This window comes from Lytechinus pictus, chromosome 1, assembly GCF_037042905.1.
Source record: "Lytechinus pictus isolate F3 Inbred chromosome 1, Lp3.0, whole genome shotgun sequence".
Lineage (NCBI taxonomy): Eukaryota > Metazoa > Echinodermata > Echinoidea > Temnopleuroida > Toxopneustidae > Lytechinus > Lytechinus pictus.
Window position 1 is genome coordinate 33,924,233 of NC_087245.1, and position 25,314 is coordinate 33,949,546.

Genomic DNA, 25,314 nt, shown 5'->3' on the forward strand with positions numbered 1-25,314 from the left:
ATACATATTTTTTAAAAGAAACTTCAAGGAGAAGTCACGGAAGGATCTAAATGATTCGGTAAGTGTCATAGCAGAATGTGAAATACCAGATTATGCGTGATATTTTATGTGGGCAAAAGCCCAGTATATTTTGGATGTGTCGCGTGCATATGACTGATATTCCTTCGCACGCGAGACGATATGAACCCATGGGTGGGTTTTACTGGCATTGTTGAGGTGCACAGGGGGAAGGAAGAGAATACACTCTAGAAAATGCTGTGGGTTTGTCTCAAAGAAACCTACAAATTGCCTGGTATTGTCATTATCCTTTATGCGGTTGATGAGGTCACGGCGCACAGATGCAGCACTTGGCTGGACATGATGAAACATACCTCAGGCTCAGGCGATGTTCGTGCAGGCTCTACTCCACTTCACTACCGCTATACTACGCTCCACCTACCCGAACATCGGGACAGTGAACTCGATCGGATATTCCGAGTCACAAAGGTGGGATGGCAATCATGGTTATCGTAAAAATTAAAGAAAAAAAATATAACGAGGGATATGAATGACTTAATATCTTACTCTACACCCGTATTTCACTCTGTGTCCATCCTCCAGTTATCCTCAAAATTTGTGAATTTGGGCCAGTATCTTTTTCCTCACACATATTATTCACGGCCGATTTCAAAACATCGCATGCGATCGCGATCGATCAGCAACCTTCAATTTTTACGATAACCATGATTGCCATCCCACCTTTGTGACTCGGAATATCCGATCGAGTTCACTGTCCTGATGTTCGGGTAGGTGGAGCGTAGTGTAGCGGTAGTGAAGTGGAGTGGAGTCTGCACGAACATCGCCTGAGGTAGATGAAACAAAGTGTTCTTCATCTTCTCGATTAGCAGAACACAGTCGACAGATGTCATCAGCAGCCTTTCCAAGTCTGGCCTGAGTCAAGTAAACTTTGCATGAGATCTGGGCTCTGATGGTGATAGCTGGTCTCAGGGATGAATTAGCTATATGTCCAGGATACAAGTCAGTAGCCTTGGGCTTTGGTCTCCTGGTCCATAACGAGAGTGAAACTTTCTTGGATAGAGCCTCACTTTGCCTGGACTCTGATGCTCCAGTCACTGCTAACACCACCATGCGTTTCCAGAGGTTATAGGTTGGAGGTCTAGCCAACAGCTCGTTCAGTGAAGGAAGATTTAGCATCCTGAGAACAGAGCGCCATTGTTGAACAGAAGGGGTGTTGGCACAGATGCTATGAAGAAATAGCCTGCGTTCTGTTCTGTCAGGGGCAATGTTCAGGATCTGTCCTAAAAGCAGAAGCATCTCCTTCATAACCAGAAGACTTATAGGCAGTATGTCAGTCAGGAGGTACACAGCTTCATCAGATGCAGATACTGGAAGCCCTAGTATACGTTTGAAAACAAGATGGACCTGAGCTTTGTCGAGACGATTCAGCATGGCCTTGGAGAAAGACACGCAAGAGCAGCCATACATGTATAACATGCGTGGGACACAGAAGGTTGACCAAAGCTTGGCAGCGAAGGAGATGATGGAGATGTCCCGACAAGAGCAAAGAACACTTTGTATCCTTTAGAGATAGCCTCCGCTGCAAAGTCGAACTGTACATCCCAAGTCCTAGTAATTCCAAGGTGTTTATGGGATGAGACCTCAATGATAGACTCTCCACCAATGTGCCAAGATAGACCATGATCTTTGTGGTGATTGAAAACTATCACGGCACTCTTAGAGGGGTATCCTGGGTGTATCGTAGAGTTACATTAAGCATCTCCTGGAGCTCTGTTGGGCTGTTGCTGAGAAGCGCTATGTCGTCAGCAAATGCTATGACACCAACATAAAGATTCTTGATTTTACATCTCATGTTTACGTTATAATCTTGTTTTCTTTGTTTTTCCCAAGACGACAGCACGCATATCACGATATAAATAATTCCCTCTATTCTTTCAAAATATGGGCCTGGTATATTTGTTTTATATCCTTCTTTTAGAACAATAAACAATAGATCTTAATAACCTAGTTCTTGTACTTGTATTTCAACCCTTTTTTTTTTTAATATAGGTAACGCGCTGCACTGACTAACCTACTTTTCCTGAAGCGACACGCTCAGTGGATTAGCGCTGCACCGTCCCTTCACAAGACTTGCCCCGTAGAGACACCACGCTGACCGTGCGGCCGAGAGGTCGCATGATCTGCGACATCATTGATGGAATAGTGCGTTATTCCATCATTGACGTCACAGAATAGTAAATTTTCTTCAGTGGGCATTTCATTTTCAAGATCATTGCAAAATAGTGAGAATATGTTTGGACTTGGTCACATGATCCTATCTAAATCAATCAGCATACAGGATATTAAACAATATATAGCACCGGTGTGTTGGCTCAGTCGGTAGAGCATCCGTCAGACCAAAAGACATTAAAAGATGGGAGTTGCTGCTACCCTGTTTAGCGTTCAACGATTAAAGGGATAGAGCCTCGTCGATCTGGCGCTGCACAGCCGCTGCTGGGCCCATGATCAATTGGGCAAAGCAAGTTTGCGGAGTATTTCATTTCATGTCTATTTCGAACAATAAAATATGGATTTTTGCTTCATTTCATCATTCATCATATTTGGTTAACTGAACCTACAGTATTCTATGCTTTTATTAAAATTTAAATTTATGTAGCGATTTAAAGAATACTGAAAGGTAGTGTAATACATGTACATGTATATGTTATGGTATATTCTGTCTTTATGTCTGACAGTGAATTAAAACTAATTTTGCCTCCGACGAAGATTCTGCTAGGATCGAAAGCTTAGGCCCCTTTTGACTTTCTAATTTACTCCATTGGATCTCTTTTATTAGATAAGCAGTTTTCAGCAGCTTTTTTTTTTGCCAGTGAATTAAAACTTTGGAAACAACTTAGTATTATTTAGATTTACCTTTTTAAATTGTTTTTTTTTTAAGGGTTTGGCAACCAAGGCAGTTTCAGAGGTGGCGTAGGAGGAGGAGGAGGAGGGGGAGGATCCCAGTCACAGTATAAATGGAGCAGCTCAAACTATGGTACCCAGCAGCAACACTATGGTAGCCAGCAACAGAGGGGTCCAGGATCCAGGGATCTCTTTTCAGGAGGAGGAGCAGGAGGTGGAGGTGGAGATGGATCGTGGGGGAACAGAGGGAGCCATGGGCAGGGAGGCTACCAAGGAGGAGGCAGGGGATCTTGGGCTGGAGGTGGATCAAACCGTGATGGGGGTTTTAGGGGAGGAGGAGGAGGAGGAGGAAAACAAGTGAATTTTAAGGATTCATTCAACACCTTTCAGGGAAATAAGTTTGGAGAGCTTGCTGACCAAGGCTCAAGGGACGATAGAAGCAACCAGGCACATGGTAACACACAAGATGTCCCTGCACAGGAGATCATGTAAGTAGGCCTATAGATTTCTATCAAGGATGTCTAGCTTAGAAGATCTCTCCTATTATTTCCAGTGTTGTGAACTATATACCGTATTGCTGAATTGCTAAGTTTCTAACATGATTTTATGTCTTTCTTTAGTTCGGTTTCTTCTGTACTTTATCCAGACATTTATTGCATACCCTGATTGAAGCAATGTTTCACAAATGGCCTGAGAATGAAGTTTGATAATGTAAAAAGGCTAAATATTAGTGATGATTGCCATTTTTTAATGAAAATCTTTTCTTCATTTTTAAATGCACAGGTGTTTGGACTTTAACAAACACTTTCCGCATCCTACAAGTTTGGTGATCCCCTCAACTTTCTGTTAAAATCAATCCACTGCTTATTAAATGCATTGGTTTGACTTTAAAAATCTGAGCTTCAAGGTCCCTCTTGTCACCTGTGAAGCCCTGAAAAACTGCAACTGAAAATCATTATCAGACAGTGCTTCAAAGAAGTGAAAAAAATGACCAGAGCCCTGTCTTACAAAGAGTTGAGATCATTCCGATCAACCACAACTATGGAAAGCCAGCAATGTCAACATCTAAATTGCATGTTTGTTCAAAATATTTTCCAGATATGTATATTCATACATTCATTGTTTTCTTCAAATTCAGTGTGCTTCTCTAAATTTGCAAAGGACATTGTGCAAATTTCCTGTAGAAGAAATTATGACATTGATGGATTTCCATATTAGCTGAGATTGATCGGATCAATTGTAACTCTTTGTTAGACAGGGCCCAGAAACACCATAGAAATATACAATTTTTTTACTAATATAAGACTCACCATGAGATGAATTGAATAAAATATTTTCAGTCACTCAGACAACTTGAAAGTGTCTTCTCGAACTTGATTTTTTTCCAGTGTTTATTACTTTATTTTCATCCATTTGAACAATAAGACAACACTCATCAAAATACACAATTTTTGTTTTATAAGTAGGACCTCTGTAATGTTAACCTGTCTTGAATCACTGACTTGCTCATTCGTTTGTTCTTTAATAGGGATGGTATCCTCTATGACATGGAGGAATGGGAGAGTGGGAAGATGTGGCCTTTTAGCTGTTACGGACCAAACAAATCAAAGTCTTGCTTGGCAGGTCAGTTGCATTCACTGATCTGAACACTATCTTGATGGGCGGTGAAGCGTCCTGGACTGAAGCCATCGCCCGCCATCTTAGGACCATCAACACAGCGAACAAAGCCATTTAGTTTACATATAGTGGACAGGATTTTTTTTTTATGAATTAAAAACCTACATCATTTTTGGCAAGGCTAATAGTAGCACTTCTCCATACTCATGATGTCCGCATTGGTGACTTCATTTCTGGATAGCCAATCAGCGTGCAACTGCCCATCCAGATAGAATTCTGATCAGTGGTTGCATTATTCCGTAATGGCAAATTGGCAATGACAGAGGTGCCAATTTGCCAAGTAGTACTGATTTTTCCAGTACTGTATTTAGCGCTGAATAATGAGATGAATATTGATGGTGTCATGCAAATACTGTTTCTTAAATTTGTTTTTATTTGTTGTCCTACAGGGTTTCTTTGAAAATGATGATTTTCAGCTTTGAAAATACTGAAATATTCTTTTTGTTTAGGTTGGCAGCTCTGAAATAAAGTAAAATTAAATGCTTCTTCGTTAAATGCAACAGAAAATTTTAGTCAAGCAATGTTAATATTTGTTCAATTATCAATGTATCTATTTATTCATTTATTTAATTAATTTATTCATTTATTTATTCAATTTTTTTGGGGGGGAGGGGTTGGAAATCGACGTTGATATACGCTGTACACATGCTTATTTCAAAGAGGAGCTTAACTTCAAGGAGCTCTTAGCAGACAGCAATTGTCTTGCCATAGAGCCATACATGTATGCATCAGGATATTCTGGATGATTGTGCCATTCACAATACACTAGTATTTTGTGAATTTGGGTTTTGAAATTTTTATGTAAATTCAGTATATTTTGAAAACTGATGAAGAGAAGTCCATTCCAAACTTGTTTTAATAAAAAAAATTCACTGTAAAGAAAGGTTTTTTGTTAGGATTTTTTTTTTTTTTGGGGGGGGGTCATTTTGAAAACATGTTTAATCACTTTGAAATGCATATCTGAGTTAAAAGCAGCATATTTTTATATTGTTTCAACTCTAGGTCTGGAGGATTTATCCCAGGAGGAGCTTCGATTCTTAGCATACACTGCAGAGAAAGCTAAGCAGTTTGACCAATATGTAAGACTTTTGTATGTTAAAAAAAGCATTTTCATGTGTGACTAGCCACCCAAAAAACTAACAATAATTCACCAGTGAAGGTTCTCTAGTAAATAGCTGAAAAAGAAATTTGGTCTTCAAAAATTAAAACTTGTTCATATTTCTTTTCTTTTTTTTATCAATAATCACTTAGCCTACAAGTGGTAGTGGTTTGTCTTCTTCTTAGATCATATAATACCATATGGGTAAACCCATTTAGTCTGCTTTAATGTTGATCTACTTGTCAGTTGGTCTACCTTACACTTGCTGTTATACACTAAATTTGATGCTCATTTAGTAAAATGCCCTACTCTGTCTTATTTCCACTTTATGTACTTATTACTTTTTACTTTGGTAGATGAAAATTTGGTTCATAAATAGTTCATCTACCCATGTAGACTGAGTGTTGTTAAACCAATTTGATATAAGATGGAAAAAGATATGGTTTATTATTAACTGGAAATTATGATAATAAATGCTCAGTAACTTTGAAAATATACCTGCAGTGGATTTTCGAATACTCGTTTTTTTTCGATTGCCTGTTTTTGTCAATAGAGGGCAGCATGTACTACAGCTATGGATGCTGTGAAGAATAAGAGGAACCAGCTTAAAAAGCCTTCCCAGTCAATGAAGAACCAATTGGTAAGTAGGCCTATATCAGATTCATCTTGTAATGTCTTAATATTGATTTATCTCTTAAATGCTATATTTGTTTGTTTACTTATGCATGCATGCAATGAATAGCGTTATATTCAAACTAGCTGAATATTGATTTATCTCTCATATGACTAAATAAGTGCTATATTTATTTATTCACTTATGCATGCATGCAATGCATATGCTAACTAATATTCAAACTAGTGGAATATTGATTTTATCTCTCATATGACTTAATAAAGTGCTATATTTATGTATTTATGCAAATATATGACCTCTGTGACCTTTGATCCCATGACTTCAATTCGTTTCAGGTCATCTAGTCAGGTTATTGTAAGTAAGCTTTTTCGGTAAACTGGTATTATCAACACCGCCCAGTATGGAACGTAGAATGGTGTATGTACTGCCACCCAATATTTAATGCCGTGATACCAACATACCACACAGAGATAATCTTACAGAGAGCAAAAAAAAAACTAGTTACATGATGGTTTATAATTACCCACAAAATATTTGTCTGAAATCATAAACATTAGAGAGGTCTTCTGTTAATGTAAAGAAATGAGAAAGAATACTTTTATTTTTTCATATTTTTCGTGGAGCGTTGTGGCCCAGTAGATTAGTCTTTTGGCTTTGAAACAGAGGGTCGTGGGTTCGAATCCCAGCCGTGGCGTAATTTCCTTCGGCAAGAAATTCATCCACATTGTGCTGCATTCAACCCAGGTGAGGTGAATGGGTACCCAGCAGGATTAATTCCCTGAATGCATGAGCGCTGAAAGGCAGCTCGAGCTAAAGCCGGGGTAATAATGATAATAACATCGTTCCTCGGAATAGAATATTTCTAGATAGATGGCGCTATATAAATGCCTATTATTATTATTATTATATACAATTTTTTTGTTTTTTTGTTAATTTAGGTGGACATGTACAAAGGAGCATCAGATAAGAATCCCTTTGCAGAGGCCAACCCAACTAATATCTTTGGTAACAGTGTCCCGTCCCTGACTGACATTTTCGGTGCCAAGTGAGTACCGTATGCGTTCAAGTTTGTAGAAAGATTAGGTAAACAGGGAATGATATGAAATGCTTAGAAAAAAATATACCAGTTAGGTACTCGAAGAATGTGAAATGTGTTGATTTGTTATGCAACAATCACTTATATATTGATTGATTTTTGTTTAACCACTTGACTGCTATAGGCTATAATGCGCACTGACCCCCCTGGTGCTACTGAATGGGACTAACAAGTTAGATCTACATGTATTTGGGACTACAACTGACAGCAACTTGGGGGAAAAATTGTAAATAATCACATCACTTTCCTCATCACTTTTTCCAATATCCATACAAAAGAATCATCTTCCCCTTCTGACACAGATCTGTCACTATATTTATTACTCCTATCGTCTAAAGTTTTGTCAAAATCTTCTGATTCACTTCTCCACTGCGAGTCGCCATTTTGAACTGAGCGCCGTACACTATCACTATGGAAAAGTGAATACAAACATTTATAAATCACTGCAAAACTTTCAATAACTTTTGTGGAATAGCGCCATCTGGTGACCATAGTCTGAAATTTGATATACATGTGCTGTTTTCATCGTAGGGGTATTAACAGCGCGGTGCTGACGCCTCAAACAGAAGATAGGTCAAGCACGTAATATTACGTGCCCAGCACAGATCGTACACTCGCCCAGCACGTAATATTACGTGCTACGCAGTCAAATAGTTAAATCATTATTCCATAAAACCTAAGGTAATTGAAATTTTTTTATCATGATTTGCTTTTTCAAAAATTATCAGGTAGCAGCATGATATTGAATTAAAAATCTCCCCCCAAATTAGTACCGGTACTTAAAAGAAAATTGTAAAATTAATTCATTCCAAAAGTTTTTAGCATCTGATCACAATGAAAATCATCATGCATGTTGCCCCCAACATAACTTTTATAACTGGAAAACCAAATTCTTTAAAGAAATCTAATTTTAGTTTTCAAATCTTTGTAGGATTCTGATCAAATTGACTTAAACAAAGTTGGTAGCAACATTTTTTTTTGTATAGATATAGATTTTTTTTGATATTCCATATATATAGATATACATGTATTTCTTTTTTCTACTTTTTTTCAATGAAAATCATCAGCAACACCTTTGATAATAAGCAACATAAATTAATTCAGTTTCAGCAGTGAAAGTAACAATGATAATACATTTATGAATTTTGAATAAAGAAAAATAATTTGTGTTAGATTTGTACATAAATTCACATTATTTTACCAGTCTTCTCATATTTGGTATGAAATGGGTACCTGGCAGGAATTTATCGCTTTAAATGTTTGTGCGCTGTAAAAGGCTTGCCGGGCTGAAGACAGGCTAATAATATCCAACATCCCTCTGGAAGGGCTGAGAGATGTTTAATGGTATGTGATATGCACTATACATTATTAGTGTTGATGTGGAAGAGGTTCATCGTGGTGAAGGATTGAGTAGAAGAAATAGCAGTTGTCTCACGATGTATCAAACGTAGTTGGAAAGCGATGTTTCGTCTGCAAGCTGCTAGACTTTGTCAGGCAATGACCAAAGACGCTGCTGCGCACAGGTTATAAACCGTCAGCAAGGCAATTATTAGTGTTATTGCACAAGATTAAAAAGGAAAAAAAGTAATGAAACAATGTAATTAACTTTCATTGTTTTGTTTATTTTCCTGCAATCCATGATCAGAGTAGTAACACTGTACTATAGGTGTTTTATTATTACATGTATGTTGAGGGCTTCAAGTACTAGAAATGACCTTCGAACCTGGAATGTTCAGCTTCCTGTCAGAAGTCTCGATGATTGGAAATGCAGTCTTTGGCCTGCACCTTAAAGGGTTACTCCAGTCCGAAAATTATATGATTTGAACAGATTAGTAAAGTCACACTGACAGAACACTAAAAATGTTATCAAAATTGGACAAGGAATAACAGAGTTATGACATTTTAAAGTTTTGCATTATTCTTCAAATCATGAATATGCAATGAGCAAGCTAGTGATGTCATATCTCACTTATTCTTTTGTATTTTATTTTATATGAATTATTGAATAATTTTTATTCACATTTTTCCTCCCAAGAATGCCAAAAAAATTGGATTGACTACTGGTTTAATGTGTAAAGATAAACATTGCTGCAATCTAAATCATCCACACATTTTACATGAAATATATGAAATGATTATTTCATGTAATAATATAAGATAAAGGAAAGTGGGGACATAGGATCATCAGCCCATCTGTTGCATGTTGATAATGGCATGCATATAACTGTTTTCACAAAATATTGCTAATCTCTAAAGTTGCTCCAAGACATGATTTTGTATACAAATCTGTTTTATTTCCAGCTAAAATTCATGAATTTTGGCTGGGTTGAACGCAGAAACAAGATCAATGAAAGTTTGAGTAACATTTAACGAGCAATAAGAAAGTTATAAGCATTCAAATTTTGTAATCACTACTGCTACGGAGATCCTCCTATTGGTGATGCAAACAAGATCTATGAGGTTACACAAGTACAACTCTCCCCTATTGGACACTGAAACTATACCCCAAACGTCTCTTTTTTGCCTATTCTAATGACATTACATACATTTCATGATGTAATATTGTGAAACATCTATGACATGTCCTCTCTTAAAAAAAGAACACCTGATCTTGCAATTGACAATATAATAAATAACATTTGCATGAAATTTGTACTATTATAAAGTAATGGGGAATTTGTACATGTGTGACATCACAGGTATTGGCCACATTGCCATGGGGGAATCTACATAGCATTTGTGATCTCAATATTTAAAGGCTCATAATTCATTATCCATTTAATCCTTCTCAAACTTTCATTGATCTGTTTCTTTGATTTTCCTCTTTTGTGTGAATTCGACTGGAACAATGATTTCATTCTCCTTTAACTAATTTCCCTTCCAGCCTTGCCAACATCAAAGTGGCATCAGATTCCAACACAAGTACAGGAACAATGTTTGGGAAGCAACCACCAACAGGTTCATCTCTTCTAGGTGTCCCACCTGGGTCAGCGGAAAGCGCACCTGCCGCGCCAAGTAGCTCTTCACTCTTTAACAGAACTCAAGGTCCCACCCAACCTGTCTTTGGTGGTGCAGTTGGGAAATCAGATACACCAGCCCCTGCCTTCGGATCAGCGTCGTCCAGCAGTGCTTCTTCCGCTTCATCGGTCTTCGGATCAGGGTCACAGACTTCTGTAGGATCCGGTACAGGTTTGTTTGGTAAAGGACCATCGACTCCAGCGGTAGATCCCCAGCAACAGAAGGCAGAGTCTAGGACTTACACCCCAATGGCTTCGCTGACTCCTGAAGAGAAGGAACAGTTTGAAGCACCGATATTCACTTTAGGGAAAGTACCTACAAGGCCACCGCCCATTGAATTGGTGAGATGACACAGCTGACCAATGAGAACAATGCACTGTTGAAAGTTAGACAGAATGGAAGAAAAGGAATAATTGGACACTGACAGTCAACAAGACAGAGATATAGGAATGGACGGTCAGGATACGCCTGAATTCAGAAACGGAAATAAGGATATTATTCTTTATTCCAAATTTTGCATTTTGGTTATGATTGTGTCAATATTTGTTTCCTAGGGTAGACACTACTTATGAAAGTGCTTTACTATTGGGTCCTACATTATACTCCTTCAGTCTAATTTGCTAGTCACCTAGCTAGAAGGTAGTGGGTCCCATTTTCTTACCAGTAAGTCCTTGGTATGCTTCAACAAGGACTTGAACCTATGGTCTTCCAATACAGATTATGCTCTCTTGGGAAGCACAGCTGAAAGAGGTATTTATATGTATCTACAGATCCTTGGGTGAACTCTTTCAAAAACAGACTAGACTAGCACCAAAGGGATAGCAGAGTCCTTGTACAGACTTTTTACCGGGTGGAAGGAAATTTCCAAATTGACAATCAATTCTGCTCCTTGCATATACACCCCGCTTCCCTATTTTACATTCAGATTGCATGAAGAATATTTCATTTCCCCATGTGTTATATGTGAGCATCAATTAATCTTAAAGAAACAAGACAAGCCTGTTTTTGGTAGATCATAGCGGGAGGGGTGCGGTTGACTGCATAATTGTGCCTGTGTGGCTGTGTCATCATCCGTACAAAGCCATTCTAAAAACTATTTTGGTTTGACATGCAGGTGTGACACCAAACATAACTTCAGAGCTACCTGGGCATGGCAAATTTGGTCTCAAAAGTTGTGTGATATTTGAAAGTAAAAAAGACATGCAGCAACATCTTATTTGCATTTTTGACTTTATATTGCATGACGTGTCACAGGCATTCTGGGCCTTGTTAAGGTGATAGGAAAAACAGTATGAAAACATTGTAGGACATGTATCAATTGGATAATATCTTGCCTTGTAGGCCTTTATTCTGAAGTCGGGTTTAATTCAAAGTCGGGTCTAAAGTTGTAGTTTAACTATGGATGACCAAAAGGGAAATAATCTCTAATGGTACAGGTTCAATTTATCTGCTAATTTGACACTCAAATGGTTGGTACCGATCTGCCAATAGTAGATAAATTAGTCTTCTTCACCATTAAAGCATAGTAAACATTAGAAATATACAATGGTCCGTATTCTGAAATCGGGTTTAAAGTTGTGGTTTAAGTATTGATAGCAAATTGTCACATAAATCACTAACAGTAGAGATATCATATTTCAGCTCGTTTTGCTCTCAAATAATTCATAATTGTCTAGGAAGTATAAATAGATGATTGTCTTCACCATCGATGAATCAGGAAAGAGCACAGTAAACATAAGAACCATACAACTTAATACAAATTTTGACACTTTTGGCTCCCCATAATTTTAGCACAGAGTTAGACCATTGTCTAAGTTAAACCCGACTTTAGAATACGGGCCAAAGTAAACAAATTTTTTACATTTTCTGCTTCCCATAAGTTTAGCCCAGAGTTAAACCGTGGCTTATAAAGATAACCGGACTTCAGAAAATGGACCATGGTGGTTACTCTTTTGCTGGTGATATCCAAATGTGATTATGTACATCTGGGTCCCGTAACACAAAGGTTAGCGATTGATCGTACGGTTGATTTTCACGATGGATTGTACATTGTTGTCAGTGGAATCAATCGTAGAAAAATGTTCTACAATCATTGCTAAGTGTTGTGTTACGGGCCCCTGTTGTTGCTTTTATTACAGTTGTACATCACAACAATGTATAACAAAACTGAAAGGGTTGAGGTCAAGTATGAGGTGTCAGCCATGATATTTGGGAGATTATACATGTAGGTCTAACATCTCATTTGTGTCATCTAGACAAATTAATGTTGAGATTATTTTTTGTGTTTATCACAAGCTTTTTTTTTAATTGTTTTTTTTTTGTGTATGGTTGAAAAAGTATTAAAGGGGAACTCCGGGCGGAAAATCAGATTCTTTTACCGAAAAAATGCAAAAATTTTATTACTTGTCTGATTATGATGAAATTTTCACTGTTTAGTTTGTCAGATTTTACAAACCAAAACATATTATTTTCAGGCTGGGGTACCCCTTCAAAATTCATGGGAAATGGGAAATTAAAGGGTTTACTTGTCAATGATGTTACAAAGATAAATGAAAGATGACAACACTTTCTATAAAGTTTGCCTTTTTATATTTGGTATAGTTAAAACAATTGAATTAATGTGACTATAGATTATCACAGAGATTTAATCCATTCATTATATATGTTTATGATGATGATTTTAATGATTATGAAGAAACGGTGATCAAAGAGATCAGGAATATAATGATGTAAATCACAAACTGAATTGGGCTGTTGTATGTTCAGGAAAAGTGTAGATCAGGGCCCCATCTCACAAAGAGTTGTGATTAATCCGAACAATCGCATCTATGGATGGCCAGCAATGACAACATGTATTATGCATGTTTGTTCAAAATATTCTCTAACTATGATGTTCATGCATTCATTGTTTTCTTTAAAATTCACTGTGCTTCTCTTTGTTTACAAAGGACATTGTGCAAATTTCCTGTAGAAAACATTATGACACTGATGGATTTCCATACAGTTATGATTGATTGGATCAATTGTAACTCTTTGTAAGACAGGGCCCAGGACTCGGTTCATCTTACGAAGAGTTGTGATTGATTCCATCAAACTCAATTTGCAACTAATTTAATTTTGTGTAATTAAGATCAATAACTATTTGAGTTTGATTTGAATCTAGTGGCGCGTGTGCTGCACCTGACCCAGGTGAAGTAAATGGGTACCTGGCAGGAATTTATTTATTGAAATGCTTTCACACTCTAAAAAGGTTGCAGGGCTAAAGCCAAGGGAACAATTTTTTAATTCGGGGTGCCGATGTAAATTTGAAAAAGCCCCCCCAAAAAAAAAAAAAAAAAAAGGGTTATCATTACAAAATGGTGATCAAATTGGTCCAAAGAGATTTGAAAAGCAAAAAAAAAAGAAAAGGTTTTCACTACAAAATGAAGGTCATTTTAGTTACATTTTCCATTTTTACACGTCTTCCAGAATACCTAGTGGTGCTGCCTAAGCAACCCCGCTTCCCAGGGCCATGCCTTTGGAAGTACATAGGGATATAATGTGTTGTACGTTATACAAGAACTGCATCATTATCATCTTTTATCACAACTCTTTGTAAGACAGAGCCAGGGGTGTTTCACAAAGATTTAAAGCTGACAAAAAGTCTTGCTTTAGTGCCAATGTGCACATTACTTTGGGTTTCTGTATCCCTCTTGAATTTAAAATTTATGTTCTAACTGTACAGGGGGTACGGTTATTACTCATCTTTTCCCATAATTTATCCATATAGTTTTATATTTTCTATATCACATATTGTTTTCGATCACTCATGTTGCATGCTACACCCCTTTAATATTACGAGTATTTTATTATTGTTGAGTTATTAATATATATTGTGAATCAAGGATCTGAGTTGGGACAGGAGGCTTCATGCCACAGTAATTCAGTTAAATTTTTCTGTCCCTGGCATTCCAATGGTTGATATTTCTTATTTTGTATTGTTTATACTGAAATGTATTTTTTGTATTATTTGCTGAATAAATAATAATAATAATAAAAATTACTAGTAGATTATATGCAATCTCATTAATGAATAGGTTTGAATTGGTTTCCAATTTAGTAACAATTTTCAGATGTGCGAATGTGGTGATCAGCTACCGTATACAAATGAGAATTTGTCCATTTTACTTATAAATGTGTGTGAATTACCTTGAAATGTTGATGATACAACATTTGCTCCTGTGAAATCTGCTCCCGTCTTCATACCTCATAGGGCATACATGTATGGTTAGAGTTGGGATTGTAATGGAATTGTTGGTTCAGAATAATGCAAAGATAAGGATTAGGGTTTATTTATTGTTGGAGCTAAGATTTTATGTTTGGCTAAACATGCAGATTTTCTTTAGGAGGAATAGTCTCAGGAGCAAAAGTCATGGAACCGAAATTAGGTAATTTTACATCATTTCTTCAATACCTGAAAGAATGTTCACTGAATATCTGGTTTTTTTTTAAATAAATGCCCTTAAGCTTTTGATCTTTGGAATTCATTGTGTGTGGGGGGGGGGGAGGGGGTGATGTGTTGTGTTACTATGTCACTTTGAGTGTAATTCAACTGCCCATTTGTTGCCCCTCCTGAGAAGTTCTCCAAAGTACTCCACTGGCAACTGCATTCTACAACCCTGAGACTCCTACCTTACCATCCTCATTAAAAGACCAGAGACTAAAGCAATATTCGCTCAAATACAATGATAAAACATTCATATTAACAAAAATAAATCACTTTTTTGTTTATTTTATTCATATGTGAATGATGGTATAGTCCGGTTGATTTTGTTTTGTTACTTTCATTTAATTTCCCCCGTTTGACAGTTCAAATATCAATTTTATGCAAAATATTGATTCAGCTGATCTCCTTATATACAGAGGAAAATGAAACTGAACAAACACATATATGGGCAATTCCATAAAATGATCAACCTTTTTGTACGTCCGCCCCCCATTTTTCTCAAGTCTTACTTCACTTTATAAACTGATCAAGTCATGGTCCTTTGAGAACATTACAGACTGTCAAAAAAAACAAGAAATCAGAGACAGAAAATTTCATGAAGGTCCCACATAACGGTAGTCGGACGTACATATTTTATGGAATTGCCCATATGTATACATGTATATTGCCCTAATTAATGAACTTTGTTTCCGCACACTCGTTGCTATGACGCACCAATAAATTGCGCACTGTATGCTATATGCCTAGGTTATATGTTATCTTTAGCTTTTTTAGCTCCGGGTGCTTAAAAGGTGCTTATTCATTCAATGAAGTGATCCGGCCGGGTAACCCATTCACCATGCATGTATGTTTTTCCTGATCTTCCTTACACAATATTATTAATAATAAATAAATCAATTCAAATTTTATCATCACTGGTTATAGGCCAAGTATATCTGCCCCGGTTTATCTCCCTTTTAAACACTCCTTATCTTTCATTGAAAGCTTGCTAGTGCTTGGCTTTAGGATACTAGTATCTTGCCACTCAAGTGAATGAAATGAAAACACTTCTGAGTTTCAAGTGGTGGCGAGCAAAGGGTAAAAACAAAGAGGTTGTACTGTGGTAGCTCCATGATTAAACTGTGGTGAAAATATGTCTCATGCCAGATGAATTTAATATCAGCTCTTGTAGTATCTCTCTCTCTCCGTTTCTTTATTTCTGTCTACCCCCCCCCCCCCCACCCATCTGTCTCTCTCCATCCCTGTGCCCCAGTCCCCCCCCCCCCCCACAAACAATGAGTGGCCAGATTTGGCAGATGGAGCAATAAAATCTAAAAGGATGCAAACGAGCAAAATGCTAACATTTTAATACAAAAATGTATATATCTTAATTGTAAAATGACATTCAGATATTAGATTTATCTTTGTTTGGTACCATGATTTCAAACGCCACTTCTCCCTGACCAATCCTGAATCTACCCGTGGATGGGGACTAGCAAGGGTATTTTTATAATAGTAGACTTGTTAAGAGGTTGAACGCTGCATTTTTTAGTACAAATGTCCCACTTGGCACAAATGTTCCTTGAGTCAAAAGAAAAAGATTCATCCAAAGAGACACGCTGTATCTATGCAAATAAGCAAGTAATTTGCATAAATTTGCATATTATGTCGATATAGTAAAAACAAGTATTTCAGAATATATATTTAACCAGAACTGACCTAAAATTGGAAATAAAGACTTAGGGTAAGAAAGGGAAGAAAATTGAATAAAATGATTGGGATATCCTTGTTTATTATTACCTAATTTACATGAATTATGCAAATTATAATTCATAACAAAGTATTTTTTCATGAATCCTGAACTGTTTCATAAATAACAGCAATTAATACACAATGTCAACATTCTACATGAAAGAGAATATATTAGCGAAAACGTCGATATGCTTCATGACAGTATTAGTGTCTTAATTTGAGAGGGCAAATATGTCAAAATATATGACGTGATATTGCGATAAAACGAGACCAAAATGTCACAGTCACACTCACGAATAGGACAATAAAGCGATCAATGGTATGTCATTCGAGATAACACAATCCCAACACAATTATAGCTTCCATCGGCTTCTCGTATCGCTTTTGTTGGTGTGTCTGCCACACCGTATTCTATGATACATATGGACAAAATGCATTTCGGTATCGGTGAAACACTTTTAATTTTGTTTTATTTGTTTCTAATTTGTTTCTCTTGGAAAAATTTACAGGAGACATTGCTTTGCAGGTTACTGCTTTAATGAAACTCTGGCACATGAATCATGACGAATGTATCCTACCTCAATCCATATTTTAACTTTATTAAAATATATATCTTTTGGAGACCCCGAAGTGGCAAAACTGCATCCCCCCGGCATTCCCGCCACCTTACAAAACCAGTTTGACTTGTATAATCGACTTGGAAAAGACAGATGTATGAGACATCAGTCAACATGTTTCCTATAGAAAGTTTTTTGTTTATTTAAGCCTACGCCAACGGGAGCCCTCCGAATTTACCCCATCCTCTCTCCGTATTTCGACTTTAAATAAAAAAATATCGTGTTTTAAAGCCATCGGCAAGGCAAATTGCGTTTTTTGGTATGATAAAGCAACTTTTATATCTATATTTTTATATTTACATTCATCATTATTGATATTATTATAATTATTATTGATATTATTATCATTATTACTATTATTATTATTATTATTATTATTATTATTATTATTATTATTATTGTTCTGCCGTTTGTAATAATGCTCTAGCACAGTAAAGGCAATAACCCAACAGGAGCATGCCAAGGATACCCTTTCCCTTTTTGGTTTTATGTAATAAAAAATAGTTTATTATCTTTAGAACTCTTAATAGATTACTTTTGTTTGTATTAATATCTTGGAATAGATTGAGGAGAAAATACTCTACAACTGACATGTAGAGGAGCTGTGGTACATTGAATAAAAGCCACACAGCCCTTTATTGATTCCACCCTATGTTAAATTTAAATATTTTTAGAGCCCAGTCGGAAGAAAGATGCATTTCTACTACACACAGTAAAGCCTCTTTGCGTTCTCCTCTTGAAAAAAACAAACATAGAAGGCATTGTTTTATATCTCATAAAATAAGTTCGTGTACGTGACGGTGGCCTGTCGAAGTTGCCCAACCGTTTATTTTGTTTTGACAATATGTATTTAGAATATCGTCTAAACGAAGCCCTCATCTGGAAAAGGGCACTTATTAAAGGCAGCATCTACATTATATAGAGGGAGCCCTGGCACTGGGAAGAGGGGGCTGAAGCTTGTTAAATTTCTTGGGACCAAAATTTTACATTGAACGTTTTTCGCTTTTCAAATTTACATCAAGAAATTTAACAAGCAAATAAACAAAAAGGATTGCACTACAAAATGAAGTTTTTTTTGGTAACGTTTCTTTTTTTTCGTTTTGTCACATCTGCCGGAATTCCAGGGGGTGCTGCCTATGGAGAATAACACACGCAGCAGACCCCCCCCCCCCTCCGGAAAATACTGCGGGTGCTTCAACCCCCGCTTCCAAGTACCAGGGCCTCCTATATATAATGTAGATGCTGCCTTTAATAAGTGCCCTTTTCCAGATGAGGGCTTCATTTAGACGATATTCTAAATATATATTGTCAAAACAAAATAAAGGGTTGGGCAACTTCGACAGGCCATCGTCATGTACAAACTTATTTTATGCGATATAAAACAATGCCTTCTATGTTTTTTTTTTCAAGAGGAGAAAGTAAAGAGGCTTTACTGTGTGTAGTAGAAATGTATCTTTCTTCCGAATGGGCTCTAAAAATATTAAAATTTAACATAGAGTGGAATCAATAAAGGGGTTTGAGTATTTTAGAGCTTACGTGTGGCTTTTCTTTAATGTACCACAGCTATTCTACATGTCAATTGTAGAGTACTTTCTCCTCAATCTATTCCAAGATATCAATACAAACAAAAGTAATCTTTTAAGAGTTCTAAAGACAAACTATTTTTTAATACATAAAACCAAAGGGGAAAGAGTATCCTAGGCATGCTCCTGTTGGATTATAGCCTTTACTGTGCTAGAGCATTATTACAAACTGCAGAACAATAATAATAACATTGATAATAATGATAACAATAATAATAATAATAATATTATTATTAATAATAATAATATTAATATAGATACATATGAAATACAAATTAAGACACTATTACTGTCATGAAGCATATCGAGGTTTTCGCTAATATATTCTCTTTTATGTAGAATGTTGACATTGTGTATTAATTGCTGTTATTTATGAAACAGTTCAGGATTCATGAAAAAATACTTTGTTATAAATTATAATTTGCATAATTTATGTAAATTAGGTAATAATAAACAAGGATATCCCAATAATTTTATGTCAATTTTCTTCCCTTTCTTACCCTAAGTCTTTATTTCCAATTTTAGGGCAGTTCTGGTTAAATATATATTCTGAAATACTTGTTTCCACTATATCGACCTAATATGCAAATTTATGCAAATTACTTGCTTATTTGCATAGATACAGCGTGTCTCTTTGGATGAATCCTTTTCTTTTGACTCAAGTCTACTATAAGGGGGCAGTCAGTTAGAGGACCTAAAAGATGGCGTCATTTTTCTCAATCGAACCGGGATATAAACGATCCAAAAGTCTCGGTGACTTTTACGTTTTTCTATGTTTAATATATTCTTCTTTCCATTCCCCCACTGTTCCCTTCCAATATAACATGGTGGCCACTGCCCAGATTAATACTCTATTGAATCTTTTAATCCACCTCATAACCAATGAATAAACTTCATGACAAGGAATCCAAATTAATTCATGAATTCGTTCTGGCAAGCTAGCCGAGAGCGAACAAAACGGCTTGACTTAAGGAGTGCTACACACCTGTTACAAGGTTCTGTGATGGGTCAGAAAGTATTTTGCCTATGCCAACAACAATATATGTTTCACTGATCAGGGGAGCATTTCACGACACAAGTTATTTTCACGGACTATTGTGATAAGCTACTAAAATCCACACACCCCATTGGCTCAGAGCCAATAAGTCATTGAAAATCATTGACTATTTGTTTCATGAAATACCCCCCCCCTGCCTTGGTTATGTCCAGTGAAAATCCAGGTGGATAGAATATTTCGACGTCAAACAAATCTTTTGGTAGTGTTGCCTATTCAACTGACCGTTTTACTCAATTCGAATTTATATATCCGACTGAACAAAAAGGTGCATGGTAGGGGGCTGAAGGTGGGGGGATAGCCCCGAAGATTTTTTTTTATCAGTTGTTTAACAAAATACGAAGGGTTTAAGATTATTGTGATCTCCATCAGTCATCTATGCAGACAAAGTGCTGATTTCGATATTTTATATTTTACTGAAATTAAAAAGGGAATATCTTGATACTGATGAAACACCAACGTCGTTCTGTCTGGGGTCAATTCTTGCACTCTCCTATCCTATCTGATCAAGGGGAGGGGGCGATCCGCCCCTTAATAAGAAGGAAATTATGTAATTCTTTAATATTTGGGATACAAGGAAGATAGCATTAGCAATTGTTTCATGCCCCTCCCCATTTATGAAATGCAGTACCCGCCCCTAGTGACCAGTTACGTTCAGCTTGACTGGTTGTTTGGTCGTTGTTTGACGTTTCGCGATGCCGTGCAAAGGGATAGCATACCATGCTTAAACGTTGATACGTCGGAATAAACATCTTTTGTTCTAGCATGGCGCCACGGCTGACTTCCAAAGAAGACCGCATGGTCTGAATGCGAAGATGTATTCATCCGCGCCTTTTCAGCTCCTCTTCAGTTCAATTGTATGTTTGGATGAGGGTTAGAATTCCACGTTTATCAGTTTCATCCTTCAAATTTAGACAATGAATGTCATCTGAAAGGCAAGCAAAGAGGTTAGTTTATTCTCTAAATCTTTTATTTTTACGAAATATTATAAGGCATAAAGTGAATTTTTAATCCTTTTTGTTACTTGACACAGACAAAAATTTTGTTAATGTAAAGGGCATATAAGCATGTGAAGGCTATGGTCAAATGTATTTTACATTTACATTGAATCGTAAAGATAGATAATGAATCTTGTTTCTCGAAGGTTGAATTTCAATGTTATCATTAATTTACCTTTGCATTGGATTAAAACAGAAGGCGGAGCTTTATTTATTGAAGAGTGAACTTAAATTGAAATAATTGTGCGATACAGTAAGTCTTTGAATTCAAGTTTAACCAGGAGACAGTATCAACCAGAAATGGACAAGATGTCCACTCCGATAAATAAATGAAACTTACGACAAAAGTTTTTTGAAATCATATCTGATAAGACACAATATTTAAGATATCTGCCCCTAACAAAAAACGTTCAGAGCTGAAAGACTCCCATTTTGACTGGCCATTTGTATTTTTTTAGGATAGGTCGGCCTCGAAACAGCAGGAGAGATACTGAATAATTTGAGACAAGGAAGCAACTCGACAGATATTGTAAGATCAGCCGAGAACGGAAGGCATGATATCTTCCTGCCGATAGCCTATCCTGTACTTAGAGCGGTGGAAGATCTTGGTAAGTAGATACTTTATAATGGAAGCATTTTCTACAACTTGATAACACTTTTGTATCCTTTTTAGTATTCGATGCAATCTGGGCAAAATCGTGAATTTTGACACCCCCGCCCCCCCCCCAAAAAAAAAAAAAAGATTGGCACAACCTGGAAATAATATCAAAAGGATAATGAAAACAATTATATTGACTTGTAACCATCTTTAGAAAGTCAACTATTATATTATGTGCTTGAGGTTTCAGCAAAAATCAGCATATTTTTAGGGGGTCTTAAATCATTTAAGGTCTCGATTTTGAGAGAACGAAATTACCACTTGTTCACTGCAACCATCCTGCCTGTGGGGAATCTACAGGTAGGACTATGGTATGCCAATGCTGTCATAGCTCACAATTAAAAAAATCATTAAAATATCACTTTTGTGACCAAAATCACTAATTTCCATACAGTTTTATTTATTTTTCATTAGTAACTTGGGAATATTTTTTGTATTCACCAGAGCACTCAAAAACATGAATTTTGGGTGCAAAGTAATATGGCAAGAAAATTTTCATTTTTCAATCTTTATTTTTAATTAAGAAAAAATTATTTAAAGAATCAAATTTACATTAGAGCAAAGCTATATGATAAATAGCTGTATTGGAAACTGACAGTGTGAGAAAATCAACAATTTGTCCCATAGAAAAAGAAAATTAGCCAAAATTGCCACCCTTATTTTGCCACACATGGATATGTAACTGAGAACAAGGTTATATCAAAACCTTGTTCATTGAATGAGTGGAAATTACATGAATATCATACGTTTTACACGTGCACGTGAAAATCCAGTAGCTTGTAAGGCATTTTCTGTTTAAAATTGCTCTAGTATGACAGTATTAAAAGCGTAAGGAAGGTATGACATTTATTTCCCCTCTGTTCATTGGCGGCATGAGGATGTGTGTGTGTTTTGGGGTTTTTTTTAAGCTGGGGCGCGGGCAGTGAACGGTAAATGAAAATGTTTTAGGACAAGAGAGGATGGATTTACTTTACATCTCTTTAATTCTTAAAAATTTCTGAGGGGGGCAATTTCCTCATGCGCCCCTCACCTTGTTGCCGCCACTGCCCATCCCGCTCTCTTTCTTTCTCTCTTTCACATTCTTCGATCTCACTAACGCAAATTTTATATTGTAATTAGCTGCCAGTAAATATATGAAATAACAAAGCGAGGTATTTCAATTTTGCGTTCAACCAGAGAATTTCGTATATTTCACGGATGCAAGCACACGCTCATTAAAAAAGACGTAGATTTCACGACCCATTGGCCGTGTTGACGGATGAAGTGTGTGGGGCACGTGCGGACTGTCATATCATTTTACGCAGGCATGTCACTAAACACTGACTTTAAACCCATTTTCCAATCTCTTCATGGGGATACTCCGGGGGAGCGCTTTATCAACATTTTCGTCCGACAAGTTGAGGAATCAAACAACTTCCCTTTATTTTGATTGGCTAGGAAGCATTATTACAATGGTAACTGTCGGATAAAATATAAAATGGGTTTTGTCGGATAAAACGTCAGACAAGTCCTTTCGTAAAATGCCCCCCCCCCCCCCCCGGCTGAAAATAAAAAGTTTTATCGAATAGAATAAAATCATATACCCCAACACACTGAATATTTGATCGACATCAGATAATGAACAACGAATTTGAAGTTATCTAAAATTGTCGCGTTATTTTCAAACAATTTTAAGCATGTCTTTATAAATATACAATGAGCTAGCTTAGCTGATGTCATCTCATGCATTTATAATTTTGTATTTTCTTTATTATGAAAGTATATTTTTTAACCTTTTCCTTCAATAATATAAAACCAAGATTGACTACTGGTTTCATTTGAAAGATATAAGTAGCAAGGACCAAGCAATTAAGTCAGTTTGCGAAGGTTGAATGATTTTAGTCAACTGTCGTGCATTCAGATTAAAATTATATCTTATGTGTAATTAAATAAAATAAGTTGAATTTGAAAATTTGATGACATTCTGACAACAGAGGGTTGGTATTGAATATTAAATTTTAGCACGAGGCCTAATATTCAATCCGTCATGAATATGTATTATAAAAAATGGGCTGATATTAAATACCCATTTTCACTTTTTATTGTATTCCATATTATTGTAACTATTTCATGATTTTGGTTTAATATAAACAAGAGTAAAATTTACAGCAAAATGCTGAACATTTCATCAAAATCTGAAAACAATTAACTGTTATTGAAATTTAAAGATTGGCAATATTTTATCCGACAATACTTTTATGAATTCGTCACGAATATTCATTAGGTGAGTTAATGTAATGCCCCCACTTTCTCCTTTCTTACATCATTACATGAAATCATAATTATTTCACATTTTAATATGCGTGTGTATAATATGTCTCCCTTATAATGAAATCAGCAAAATTATCTAATGCAATGATTCAGCTGTCGTACCATTTTTTTTTATTGTTGGGGGACAAAATTTGAATAAACATATTTAATTTATTTATTTCATACAATAAAATATAAAAGTGGGGATATGACATAAATTTGCTTATCAAATATTGAAGAAATGCATTGAACTTATTCACCGAAATAATGCAGATCTTTATCGTGTCATTAATTTGATATTCCTTGTCCAATTTTGATCAAATCTGCAGTGTTTTGTCCGTCTCAATTTTTTTATCTGTTCAAATCATTTTTCAGCCTGTAGCACTCCTTTGAATCAGGATAATACCAATTTTGGCATAATAACGCCGATAACTAATTTTAATTACGTTTATAATCAATATTGTTCTGGTATTCACAATCCTTTTGTGTGTTTTATTCAATTCCACAGTTTTGACGGATTTGGGGAGTTCGCAAGTTATCCAGAATTCGCTTCGAAAGTTGGAAATGGAGATGGAATGAAAAGTACGACACACGTTTCCTCAATAAAGACTTGGTCTGTGTTCTAATTCAGACATTGTCGATTTCACCACAGCCAAAATACCACACCTCCTCCAATGCCGTAACATCAGTGAGAAGTGCAGCCGGGGAGACCTGGTGGCTTCAGATAAGAAGGCTGCATTTGTAGACTATGGACACGAAGAACGGAGAACTTGTTAGTAACATTCTTTGCGATACATTCCTTGCTCTACTGCACAGGTGCATGTTACGCTATTGGCGCCAACTGCAGCATCCATCTCACCAAAATTAATGCGTCATATTTTAAGTCATGTGATCAAGCAGAATCCTTTCTCCCCGAGGACGGACAGGCACAACAGGTCCAACAATACAGAAGCTGCTCAAACGGGATATAATTTATATTTAAGAAGATATCTTTGGTAGTCGGCGAATCTTTATCCATTTGGAATATCAACAGAAAGAACTTGAGATACAGGATCACTTTGCGAACTTTTTCTCCGACAGAAACTCTTTAATTGTTATGTGCGGACTAGAAAACTATTTTCACGGCAGAGCTTCGCCGAGGCTAATCCGAACCCCAGCCCTAGCTCAGTCACGGGAGGTTTGTTGATGGGTCTCAAGACGGTTGTTCTGCCCTTGATTTATAAATTTGAACTTGATAATTTTGTGACTATCAGCGGACAGACATGTTTGTGGAGCTTTGGAGAAATATTTCTTTATTGGATCATATGAAAAATTGTGAAGTTGCTGAATATGTGTTGGATCATGGATGCATGACGACGCCGTCAAAGAGAGGACAGATGAACATGCTGAGACTGATCAAACGTTGCTGAATGAGTGAGTCCTTTTACCCGTAGAACAATACAGCAATATCACTTA

The 25,314-nt window shown here is 36.4% G+C and overlaps 1 protein-coding gene and 1 long non-coding RNA gene across 2 annotated transcripts; both read left to right on the forward strand.

Moving 5' to 3' along the window:
- Positions 1–1,447: 1,447 nt before the first annotated feature.
- On the forward strand, positions 1,448–13,764 carry LOC129261378 (nucleoporin NUP42-like). The gene is made up of 7 exons (XM_064104382.1): positions 1,448–1,574; positions 2,957–3,407; positions 4,448–4,542; positions 5,599–5,675; positions 6,249–6,335; positions 7,268–7,374; positions 10,310–13,764. The coding sequence occupies exons 1-7, from the start codon at positions 1,448–1,450 to the stop codon at positions 10,791–10,793; spliced, it is 1,428 nt and encodes a 475-aa protein (XP_063960452.1). The 3' UTR covers positions 10,794–13,764.
- Positions 13,765–20,697: 6,933 nt separating this feature from the next.
- On the forward strand, positions 20,698–25,010 carry LOC135155694 (uncharacterized). Its single transcript, XR_010294879.1, has 3 exons — positions 20,698–20,861; positions 21,371–21,520; positions 24,368–25,010. It is a non-coding gene; the product is annotated as an uncharacterized LOC135155694 (long non-coding RNA).
- The last annotated feature ends 304 nt before the right edge of the window (positions 25,011–25,314 follow it).